Source organism: Camellia sinensis, chromosome 12, assembly GCF_055761805.1.
Source record: "Camellia sinensis isolate YWXY chromosome 12, ASM5576180v1, whole genome shotgun sequence".
Taxonomy (NCBI): Eukaryota; Viridiplantae; Streptophyta; class Magnoliopsida; order Ericales; family Theaceae; genus Camellia; species Camellia sinensis.
This window is the reverse complement of record NC_138972.1, coordinates 139,988,620-140,000,470: the sequence shown is the minus strand read 5'-3', so window position 1 is coordinate 140,000,470 and position 11,851 is coordinate 139,988,620. Positions and strand designations below refer to the sequence as shown.

The 11,851-nt window shown below is 33.1% G+C and overlaps 1 protein-coding gene across 5 annotated transcripts; it reads left to right on the top strand.

The window, feature by feature from the left end:
* Positions 1 to 2,380: 2,380 nt before the first annotated feature.
* On the top strand, positions 2,381 to 11,646 carry LOC114276901 (pre-mRNA-processing-splicing factor 8A). 5 transcript variants are annotated; one of them, XR_003634421.2, is made up of 6 exons: positions 2,381 to 2,504; positions 7,551 to 7,713; positions 7,846 to 8,043; positions 8,391 to 8,544; positions 9,830 to 10,001; positions 11,356 to 11,646. XR_003634421.2 is itself a non-coding variant. In XM_028218736.2 (5 exons), the coding sequence occupies exons 2-4, from the start codon at positions 7,588 to 7,590 to the stop codon at positions 9,959 to 9,961; spliced, it is 456 nt and encodes a 151-aa protein (XP_028074537.2). In that variant the 5' UTR covers positions 2,381 to 2,504; positions 7,551 to 7,587; the 3' UTR covers positions 9,962 to 10,001; positions 11,356 to 11,646. The 5 variants fall into 5 exon arrangements, 3 of the variants coding, with proteins under 3 accessions (XP_028074537.2, XP_028074553.2, XP_082756153.1); XR_014347359.1 differs by having other exon boundaries at positions 2,451 to 7,370; XM_028218736.2 differs by lacking the exon at positions 8,391 to 8,544.
* Positions 11,647 to 11,851: the final 205 nt, after the last annotated feature.

The window sequence follows — 11,851 nt, the reverse complement described above, 5'->3', positions numbered from 1 at the left end:
AAATATCTAAAACAAATATAATAATTTTTTTTTTCAAATAACAGATTGCCATTACAAAAAAAAAAAAAAAAAAAAAAAAAAAAATTACACTGTTCTGGTCAACTAGCAGAACGTCCGGGAGAATGTCTAGGCGGATGACTGGGTAGACCCAATTCGTTCTTAAAATTAAAAATTAAAATATTTACAAAATAAAATAAAATATTTTAAATAAAAAAATTTAAAAATATCTAAATAAAAATTATATATTTAAAATAAAAAAATAAAATTTTCTTTGACATTTTTTAATATTTTAAAAAATATATCCAAAAAATTTAAAATACGACTCAAAATTCAAAAACTCAAAACTCTTTTAAAAACTCAAAATTCTTTTCAAAATTCAAAATTCAAAATTCAAAATTCATAACCAAACAAATTTTTTTTTTCTTTTCAAAACTCAACTTATGATTACTCACATAAATCGCAACTCCACACTCAAATCACAATTTCAAAATTAAACCAAACACAATCAACACAACATTTTCCACATAACCACTTTCTTTCTGAAAATGATAGTTACGTTTTCTTAATAAACATAAACATTTCTAATTTACATTTCTAAACTTTTTTTCATTATTTTTATTTACTTAAATTTTGAGTTCAACTTTGACAATCAAAATTTTTTTTTTTCCACAAAATAATTTTAAAAAACAAAATAAAAAAAAATTATATTTTTGTTTAAAAATAGAGTTTTGAAAAAAGTTTGGTTTTGAGTTTCGAAAAGAGTTTTGAATTGAGTTTTGAGTTGTGTATTTAGTTATGAGTTTTGAAATTCATTTTTGAATAATTTTGAGTTATGTGTTTGATTATGAATTTTGAAAATTTTGTGCTAGAATCATGATTCCAAAGGCTAACCAATAATTTTGGAAATGTTTTTTTTTTTTGGTTAGACAAATTTGAACTCAAAAATTGACTTGGGTTAAAATGTAATCTTTTCATAAGGCAAGTGAGAGAGATAATGAGGATGATGTGATTTGTTTAAAGACTAGAAAAGGAGTTTTTTTTTTTGTTTTTTTTTTCAACAAAATTTTTTACCCACCTTAGTGACAAAGTCCACGAGACATATTCTTACAATAAATTTTTTTTTTTTTTTTCAGTTTTTATTGGGTGCATTTTTATCTAGGTAATTTTACAAAATTCATTTTGAAAGTCGAAACTGACCTTAAATTTTTAGTAACGAATTCGATAAATTACATTTTAATTTAACAATTTTATTTTCAATTATATTTAATCTCATCATTAATTGTACCGTACCTTTAGGTATAGGCATATACTAGTCTACTTATAATGCAACACAATAACAAAATATATAAAGGGCACGAAGATAAAACGCAAAATTCTTATAGTTTAGAACTCGTGTCACTTTGATTCTTAACTTTTTAATTGTAATATATTTGACTCTGAATTTTGAATTTTGTTCCAAATAAGGTCAATTGAAGATACCATTACTCAATTTTAAGGGCAAAGTCGTCAATTTGATAAAATATAAACTAATTTAACAAAAATAAATATCAAAAAAATATTTTTGAATTTTTAAAAATAATTTCTACCCACCAAAGACAAAATTATGTAAAATTGATAAATCTTTTAGATATTTATTTATTTATTTATTTATTTATTTTACTAAATTAATTTTTATTATGTATTTGGATGATGATTATGTAATGGACGGTTGTTAGGCTTTTAATGTGTAATAGATATATTTAATATATGAAATGTTTTTAGTTTTGAATTTTTTGATTTAATGGATTGGTTTAATAGTAAAATTAAAGTTTTCGTCATATTTGACTTTTGAAAAATAAAAACTAATTTAATGAAAATAAAAATAACCACCCATTACATGATCATCATCCAAACACATAATAAAAATTAATTTAGTAAATAAACAAATGATTAAAAGATTTATTAATTTTACATAATTTTATCTTTAGTGGGTAGAAATTATTTTTAAAAATTAAAAAATATTTTTTGGCATTTATTTTTATCAAATTAGTTTATATTTTATTAAATTGACAACTTTGCCCTTGAAATTGAGCGATGGTATTTTTAATTGTCCTAATTTAGAATAAGATTCAAAATTCATAGTCAAATCTGTCATAATTGAAAAATTAAAGATCAAAATAATATAAGACTCAAATTATAGGATCCGTTAGTGTAATTCATCCTAAAAAGACACAAAGTAAAATTCAAAAAATATTATATAGATCAATGGTATAACTTATTCATTACATCGGTAGTTATACGGGCCTTGAGCACAAAGAACAAAGGCTTGTCTTTGGGCCTCCAAATTCGTTAGTCTATTATAGTGCTAAACACAAAAGGCCCAAAGGACCAATCTGCGGGGCCCAAAAAGAGATTTCACACGTATACATGTATCAATTCATATTGTCGATGTCCTCTTCTCTCTCATCCTCGAAGTGGAGAACCGGCTGCGGCAATAAAACAAACATTGATCCGGCTCTAGCAACGTGAGTTCTTCTTCTTCTTCTTCTTCTTCTTCTCTCTTTTTATTTGTTTGATCAGATTTTAATGGAAGACTATAGTTGTTGCGTTAATTTTTTCACTTTGCCCTAATTTATTAGCATTGTTAATTTAATTATGACTTTTTACTGTTGTAGTTGTTGCCCTATTTGTGTTGTGTTGTTCTTTCCATGAATTCAATTTATTGTTGTATAAATGCTTATATGGGTATGCAATAAATCAATTATAATTCTATGCTTGTTGCTATTTTTAATTGGTTTGGTGCTTCAATGGAAATCCCCAATCTTTGTTGTGCTCTAATTTGTGAAAACATATTATTTGCCCATATCAATCATTTTGAAGGCCTGCAATTATTTTTAATTGGTTTCATGCTTCAAGTAAGTTGGCATAGGCATGTTTGGTGGTAGGCTAGGCAATGGAGCTTCCAAATTAAGAACTTGAATTGCATGCGTTATTGAAGGCTTGCAATTGTGATCTGGGTGATGTGCCTCGAGTTTCGCATCTACTGCTTCGAGAACATTTCCTCTTCCATAGAGCTCCCAAACCTTCTTTAACCATGGGATCAATAGGCTTTCTTCCACAGGCAATTTCCAAAGCAACAATGCCAAAACTGTAGACATCTGATTCTTTGTTGTCCTCTATGTTACATGGACTCGGGTACGGGTGTTAGATGCGGGTATGTATCTAGAGGTCGGACTCATCAAATCATAAATTTAAGGATACGCGGACTCCACAAAAAAATGTCATTTTTTTATATTTTTAATCTAGTATGTGAGATAAAATGGTACTATATGTAATTTACAGTATCAAAATGACATTTATAGCAATTATACAACAATATGTTCATATAATAATAGTGTTATATACAATTATATAAGAAGTATCCATTGAAAAGTATCCAGCACATATCACATACCCTTGTCCGAGTGTCAGATGTCCGACACGGGTATTTGATTTATTTTGAAGAGTCCGTGTAACATAGGTAGGCCTTGCCTTTCATGAGGCACTCAGGAGCCATGTATTCCATTGTCCTGGGCAGGATCCTGGTCTGTGACCCATTCCCGTGGTCAACAAGATTGGCTAACCCAAAATTCTCAAGCTTAGCATTGAAATTTGAATCCAACATAATGTTGCTCAATTTAATATCTCTGTGCAACAGCACTGTTTCCATTCTTTGTGTAAGTACAACAATGTCGCGGCTAAGCCTTGAGCAATATGGTACCTTGTTAACAATGTCAAAAAGGTGTTGCCTTTGAAGAAATGAGAGTCTAAGCTACCATTGGGCATGAACTCATAGAGAAGTAAGAGTTCTTTTTCTTCATGGCACCAACCTAGAAGTTGCACCAAATTCCTATGCCTCAATCAGCTGATGATCTTCACTTCTGACGCATACTCTTTAATCCCCTGTGTAGACCTTAGTTGCAAGAATCGTGCAATCTGGTGACGATTCGGAGTCAGAATCGCGATTCCGCGCTTCCTAGAAAGAAACGTGTAGGAATCGCGTTTCTGTGGAGACAGAAACGCGATCCAGTCCAAGATGGGATCGCAAGGGGGAGAGAGAGAGAGAGAAACCTGAACTCGCTGCTACCTTCTCCTTCGACATTGCCTGGACCTTCGAGATCGACCTTCGACATCGCCTGGACCTTCGATCTGCTCCTAACCTTCGATCTGCTCTCGCAATCTGCTCGCGATCGATCTTCTCCACATCGCCTTCGCCATCGCCATCGCCATCGCCATCACCATCACCTTCTCCACATCGCCATCGCGATCGATCTCGCCTTCGAGCAGCTCACCTCCTTCTGCTTCTTCTTCTTCTTCTCTCTCTCTCTCTCCCTCTTCGATCTGTGCTGCTGCCGTTTCTAACATATAATAAATATAATAAATAATATAATTTGTTATATAATAATATAATAGATAATATACTTTATTATATAAATAATATAATTTGTTATATAATAATATAATAAATCTAATTAAATCAAATATAATAAAAAAAATCTAATAAGATTTATAAAATAAATTATTATTTTACTATTTTTTATTACTTTACTGTTTTTTAACATATTTTATTATTTTATTGTTTTTTATTTATAATATATATCAATTAAAAATTAAAAAATATATATATAAACAAATTAAAAATATTATCTATAAAAATAATATCTAAGATAAAAATAATAAATATATTTAAAAATAATTATTTAACTCACCTTTATATAATAAATATATTTTAGAAATAACTATTAAAAATATATATATATTACCGCTTCCCGAGGCGCTCCCAACCTAAGAAACTTCTATCCGCTCACGCTTCCCCGCTCCCACTCCCGCCCCCGCCCCCACTCCCGCTCCCGCTCCCGCTCCCGCTTTCGCTTCGTGCAACTAAGGTGTAGACTCCCTCGATGCCCTCTTGACAGCAACATAGGAATTTAAGTCCCTCAAGAAACCTCTGTAAGTGCTGTCAATTCCACCCTATCCAGGCTTCTCTTCCTCCACAAAGTTCTTTGTTGCAATGGCCAATTCTTTGTTTGAAAACTTCTTAAGTCCTGTTTCGCCTTCAAACTCATACAAAACATTGAAATCGCGATCATCTTTCTTTTCAACGCCATTTCTCTTCTTCTTCTTCCTCGAGCTAAACCAAAGCAAGACCAACCCACTAATTAGAATGCACGCACCTACAATAGATCCCACTAGTACCCCTCTATTGTTTGTTCCATTTTGTTCTTGGTTGGGAATTGTTGGTATTGACTCCAAACCAATTGGACTTGATGGATTTGAATTCAATAAATTTGGAGCGATTTGTATATTAGAACTAAAATTCCCAAGAGTGAAAGAGTATGAATCTCAAATAATGATCCTGTTGCAGCAGAAAAGCCTAAAGTAACCCACTCCAACAAATACTTGCTTAAATAAACTATACGAGAAAGCTCTTGCAAGATTGTGGTGTTTCTATTAAGAAAAAATCGGTGAATGCAACACTCAAATTTCTCAAGCTAGAATTGTAACTAATCCAGAGTCACCAACGTGATCTGCCCTCCGAGGGCGGATCCCAAGGGTTTGGATACGTGCCGAACTCTACTAGCACATATGGATTGGCCGATGAGTTGAATAGTTGCTCACAGTAGACGAGGCCTACCTACTTGGACATCTTGGATGGGGAAGCCAACCGATGCAATGAAAAATGCAATCAAATCGGCGTGCATGGTCCTAGTTTGTGAGTTCATGATGAATGAGAAATGGGTATTGTAGTCTCCATGTGCTCCTGAGGCCATGTCCCAAAGTGACATCAGTTTGTAGTACATGATGCGGCCTATACTTGATGTCATGTTCTTGTCATTCTAGTTTACGGTTAGTTGGATGACTGGATCGGAGGGCAAAGCTTCTTCTTAGTAGTTTATGTCGTGAATGTTTGGATTGAACTCAGTGAAATTGAAAGAGAGTTGAGCAAAACAAGGGACTAATAGAAAGAAGAAGATGAAGAAGAATAAGACAGCCATTGAAGGAGGGCTGTGGAGGTCTAGCTGATCTACAATCACTACAACAAAATGCACATTTGGTGATCAAAATTGGCGACTAAAAAAAATTTAGTCGCCAAAAGTTGTAGAAATGGCGACTAAAAATTTTTTTAGTCGGCAAAAGTAAAATATTTAGTTACTAATTTATTTTAGTCGGGGTATTGTTTATTGGGACTAAAAAACAATTTTAGTCGCTGTAGGTGGAGATTTCGCTACTAAAACACTTCAGTCGCCAATTGGAAAATAAAAAATTATTTTTTACCTTTGGCGACCAAAATTTTAGTAGCCAAAAGTTTATGTTCAACGACGAAAAATAGTTTTAGTCGCCAAAGAACTAAAATTATTGGAGAGAGATATTTTAAATAATTTGGAGGGATTTATGAAATACTTTCAGCGACTAAAAACTTTTAGTCGCCAATGGTGTAATATATATATTTTGGTTTCCAAACCACAAACCAGCACCTCTTCTCTCTTTCTTCAGCGGTTCTCCCTCTGCTGCTCCCTCTCACCACCGACTGTCACTACCACTGTCGCTGGCCACCATCCATCCCCACTGTCGCACGTCGCCACCGCCATCGCCGAAATCACCACCAACACTACCGCAAATCACAGGTTTGTCACTGTTGCGTTCGGTCCTCTCCCTCGTTGTCGACCTGGGTCTCTCTCTCTCTGCCGAGCCATTCCCTCTCTCTCTATTTCTCTCTCTTTCTCCCTTCCCCTATTTCCCCATTTCTCACACTTCATCTAGGGTTTATATGATTTTTTTAGTTCAATTTTGTGTTAATTTCAATAATGGGTTTGGTTGAAGTGTTTGATTTCTATGAAATTATGATATTCTTCATGTCGAAAATGGGTTTGATTTTCGAAATTATAATTATGAAGGAAAAATCTTGGCAAAAAAATGATGGTTATTTAAATATTTCGCAAAGGAAATGGAGTAAGGAATGAAAGGAATTGCTATATGGACACTGCAGTCTTTAGAGATTTTGGGCTATGGGATCAATAATGATTGATCCTTTGGAGGTTCACTTATTGGATTTCCCCAATATTGTTATCAAAGGAAGTGAACTGCAACTTCCCTTCCAAGCTTGCTTGAAGATTAAGAAATTTAGTGATCTCATTCTGAAGGCTACCGAGCCACAAATGGTCTTATTCAACATCTATGATGATTGGTTGAAAAGTATTTCGTCCTACACAGCATTCTCCAGACTCATTTTGATTCTGCGTGCTCTTCACGTGAACAATGAGAAGGCAAAAATGCTATTAAAGCCTGATAAGACAATTGTCACAGAGCCCCATCACATTTGGCCTTCTCTTTCTGATGATCAGTGGATGAAGGTAACTTCATTAATGAATCCATGGTCATGTTTGTTCTTTGTATGCATTATTAATTTCTTCCATTTTATCAACATTCTAACTGTGATTTTAATGGGGGAAAAAATTTAATGGGACATTATTTAGTACATCACAGGTTATATTGGTGGATGTATGTGACACAATAATGTACTGCGTTTTCAGGTTGAGGTTGCTTTGAGAGATCTTGTACTTTCAGACTATGCCAAAAAAAAACAATGTGAACACGTCAGCATTGACACAATCTGAGATTCGTGATATAATACTTGGTGCTGAGATTACTCCACCCTCACAACAAAGACAACAAATTGCAGAAATTGAGAAACAGGTGATTTATTTATTTTTTTTTTGGATGTCTTTGAATCTATGGTGACTTTTTATTTATTTATTTACATTCCATGTGTGGTTGATGATTGATTACACATTTCAATTGATGATGCAATCAAATTTGTATTTTTAGGCAAAAGAAGCAAGTCAACTCATAGCAGTCACTACGAGGACAACAAATGTTCATGGTGATGAACTCATTGTCACTACCACAAGTCCCTATGAACAAAATGCATTCAGGTCTAAAACTGATTGGCATATGAGAGCAATTTCAGCTACGAATCTTTATCTCCGAGTGAATCATATATATGTGAATTCAGAGGACATAAAGGTACTTATTCACTTGTCTTTTTAATTTATATGGAATTGCTATATGGACACTACATATTTATCTTCATCCTGTGCCTTCTGAATCCTTATCATCCTATCTATTTTCCTATGAGGATATGGGATCAATAATCTTGATTTTGACATTAATGTGTACTAATTGGGCGTTGTTTTTAATAAAAGTTTGTATATAGAAGTTGCTAGAGTTACTTTCTCCAACGTGTTTGTGATTTTTCCTGCCTCATCGTTGAAGCTTTTCCTATTGATTACTCAAGAGGAAAAAATAAAAAGGACCAAAGTTTAAACAGGATATTTTTAGTGAACTAAGGCCTTTAACATGGTGTTTTGCAGGTGATGATGATACTAATGGTCATATTGACAACTTGTGCTATTTTGTGAAGCCTGGTGTGGCTTTGTTGTCCTGGACTAATGATGAATCAGATCCTCAGTATGAGCGATCTGTGGAAGCCTTTTCTGTTCTCTCTCATGTTACCCAACGCTAAAGGTAGAAAACTAGAAATTATTAAACTCCATGTACCTGGGCCACTTTACATGACAGATGAAGAGGCAGCATGACTAATTCAGGCAAACATGATTCTTAGAATTTTACTGTCACAACTCTGTATCGGTTCTGGCTACTCTTTATCCACTAACTGAAAAGTAAATTTACATTTTTTGAGATGTTATGCTCATGTTTACTGAACAATACTGATGGAGATCAAAATTTACTAGTTTTAGGAATGTCAATCTGCAGAACTTGAGGTTAATTTTCCTCCAACAAGAGGGGAATAATGTAACCTAGTCGATGTGAGACCCACGAGAAGATGATAAATTGATTACTAGTGTTAAGTACTTTGTCTTTGATTTAATATTTTTATATTTTCTTTCTTTTAGGACTTTTAATGGCTTTAGTGATAAGACTTGAGTTTTTTAGGTATCTATGCTGGGTAGGAATTAGGATTGGTTTGTGAAAGTTTCCACACATTTTCATGATTATCTACAGACTACACAACCTATAAATAGGCTCTATTGCTGTAAAACGAATTTGGTATCACATGCATGAATAAAATTAGATTTGATTGATGCATCTCCCTCCCTCTCTGTGTTGCTGTTGCTTTTTCATCCTAAATCTCTCTCTTCTCAGGTGGCGGTTCTCTTCTCCTCTATGTTTCTCTCGTCTCTACCTCCCTCTCTCTTCTTTACTCTTCATTTTCCCCTATTCTCTTATATCTCCACTTTTCATATATTTATATTCTGTCTTATTCATTGTCCTTGACTTTCTTGCTATCTTTTCTCTCTTCATTATATTCTTCTTCTATTTTATCTCATTGTTCTTCTCATCTCCTGTCTTATCTTATTCTTCTACTCTCTTTCATATTTCTCATCTCCATCTTGTAATATGAAAAAACAAAAAACATCATATTATTTTCCCAATCACGTGTTCGAAGAAATTCTCATAAAGGCCATGCTACTTTATGTGTGTTTGTATGTATATGTATGTGCACACATACGCATGCAAGTAAATATCAAGAATTAAGGTGTCTGCATGAGTTTTTGTCTCCTTCACAATATATATATACTCTTTCACGTAAGCCGTTATGTTGACTCCTGACAAAAAAGGAGACATTGTAAATTTTGTAAATTTAGTTAACCTCTCTGAGAATGCGTGTATGCGATTATCTCCTGTCGTCCTGATGTTCATTTCCTGCTTTATTTTATGTGTTCTATTAATCATGTGATACGTAAATCAAATGCATTAGGTCCTCATATTGTTGATGTTTTGAGAACAGAATGGTGAGGCTAAACCACGACTTCTGGAATCAAGGATTGCTGCTTCTTATGTGAACTTCTTATGTGAACTTCTACATTGCAAATGGAGGTATTATCACACCGCAATTTGGGGACCAGAAGTGGGACGATGAAGCTGTTCGTGTCCTTTCTCTGGCCTTTCCAGATCATGAAGTAAGTGATAGTATTCATTCGTTGTTGCATGGTTATATCTACATGTTTTGCAACCTTCATTCCTAGAACACATGAGAGTGAAATATCAAAGCTTTTTGTCTTTGTCCATATCTATCAGATTCTAAATGATTTAGTGAGCCCTAAGTGTTGCCCATGTAGACACAATTCATTTTGATCAATTATGATGAATGAAAAACCGATGGATTAAAAGCTTCAAAGATTTAAGCCTCGTTCCAAAATCGTTATACCAATGTAAATCTGAACATCAAAGAAGGTAGACACACCAATGTAGGGAATGTGAGGACCAAATGTGGAATAATAAAGGCAATTGACAACTAGAAATCGAATGCTATAATTAATGGTTCTAAAGTGAAAAGGATCATTTGCAAACTGTTTATTTTGTTTATTTTTGACCATTCATAATAATGCCAAGGTAGTATGTTTATCTGTTACAACTATGGGAAGTTGCAATAGTCCAAAATGCCAAATGGTTTGAAGTGTCCAAATATTTATTTTTCTTATGGTTTTTCTACAACATGGTACTATAAAAAGACAATTCTCTGTGCTTCTGGAGATGACTGCTAAACTAGGATTCTGGTGACTTGGGAAAAATATATTATTTTAGTACTCAGCAGGCATGTGACACTGTCTCTTCAGTGGGATCATAATATTTTATATAATCAAGGTTATCTTTGATGGAAGTAACAGAAGGAATGCTTGAAATTCTGTATTGAAGGGTTGGTTCTTTTGTTTATTCATTTATTTAGTAGACCTTTTAAGGGACACTTCCATCTTATTTTCGAAAATCAAACCCACAAAACAAGGAATGCTAGGATCATATAAATGTTAGTGATAAATGAGGGAAAATATGTCACTTTATCTTCTCATTATGTGAATATCGTGTTAATGCTTACAAATTTTCTCAGTGCATGTCGAATATCTAATTCTAGTGTCTGTCTGCATTAATTGGGGGTTAATTGAGATGATTCCCTGTTTACAAGTATCCCATACTTTTTGGGTATTTTAAATACAGACAGTTTAAATAGAAAATATATCCAAAATGATGTGTTAATGATATTTATAAAAATTATGGGGACAACTGTGAAAAATGTGTTGAAATCGATAACAAGTGTTTCATGTTCTTGCTATTTTTTCCCCCTCGTGTCCTGGTTGATTTTCTTCTTTCTTCTCATCCAAAACATGATGCGATGGTCTAAAACAACTGGTTAGGTAAATGTCATGATTATATTAATGAAAAAGTCCAGTCCAAGTATTGACAAAGAAAAAGCTCTTTATAATATCTTCCTAGCATGTGTATTTTTGTTTCTCGAAATGACTTATTTTCGTATTGTAGGTATGGGACCTTGTTACTGGAAGACTTTTACAAACTCGAGCTTTTCCACTACCAATTACTGCAATAGTTGTTGATCCAACAAAGATGAAGTTATTTTCTGGTGGAATAGATTACTAGTGGATATTTCTTTTTTGTATACGGAGGACATCATATTTGTATGATTATCTGTTTGTATGGAATTATTATTTTTGGTTGGATTATATTTGGTTTGTATAGAATTTGATGCTACAAGACCAAATTTTTGGATGGTTGAAAGTGAAATAGAAATAGACATATGTATTGTTTTGTTTATATACAGGGTCAGGTTGCACGAAATAAATACAAGTTGTGTAGAAATTAATAATAATAAAAATAAAAAAATAACACTAAATAAAGTTTTTGGTGACTAAATGTTTAGTAGCCAAAAAAACAAAATGAAACTTGTTGGCTACTAAAAATTTAGTAGCCAAAAACAAACCAAAGATTTTTTGGCGACTAAAAATTTAGTAGTAAAAAA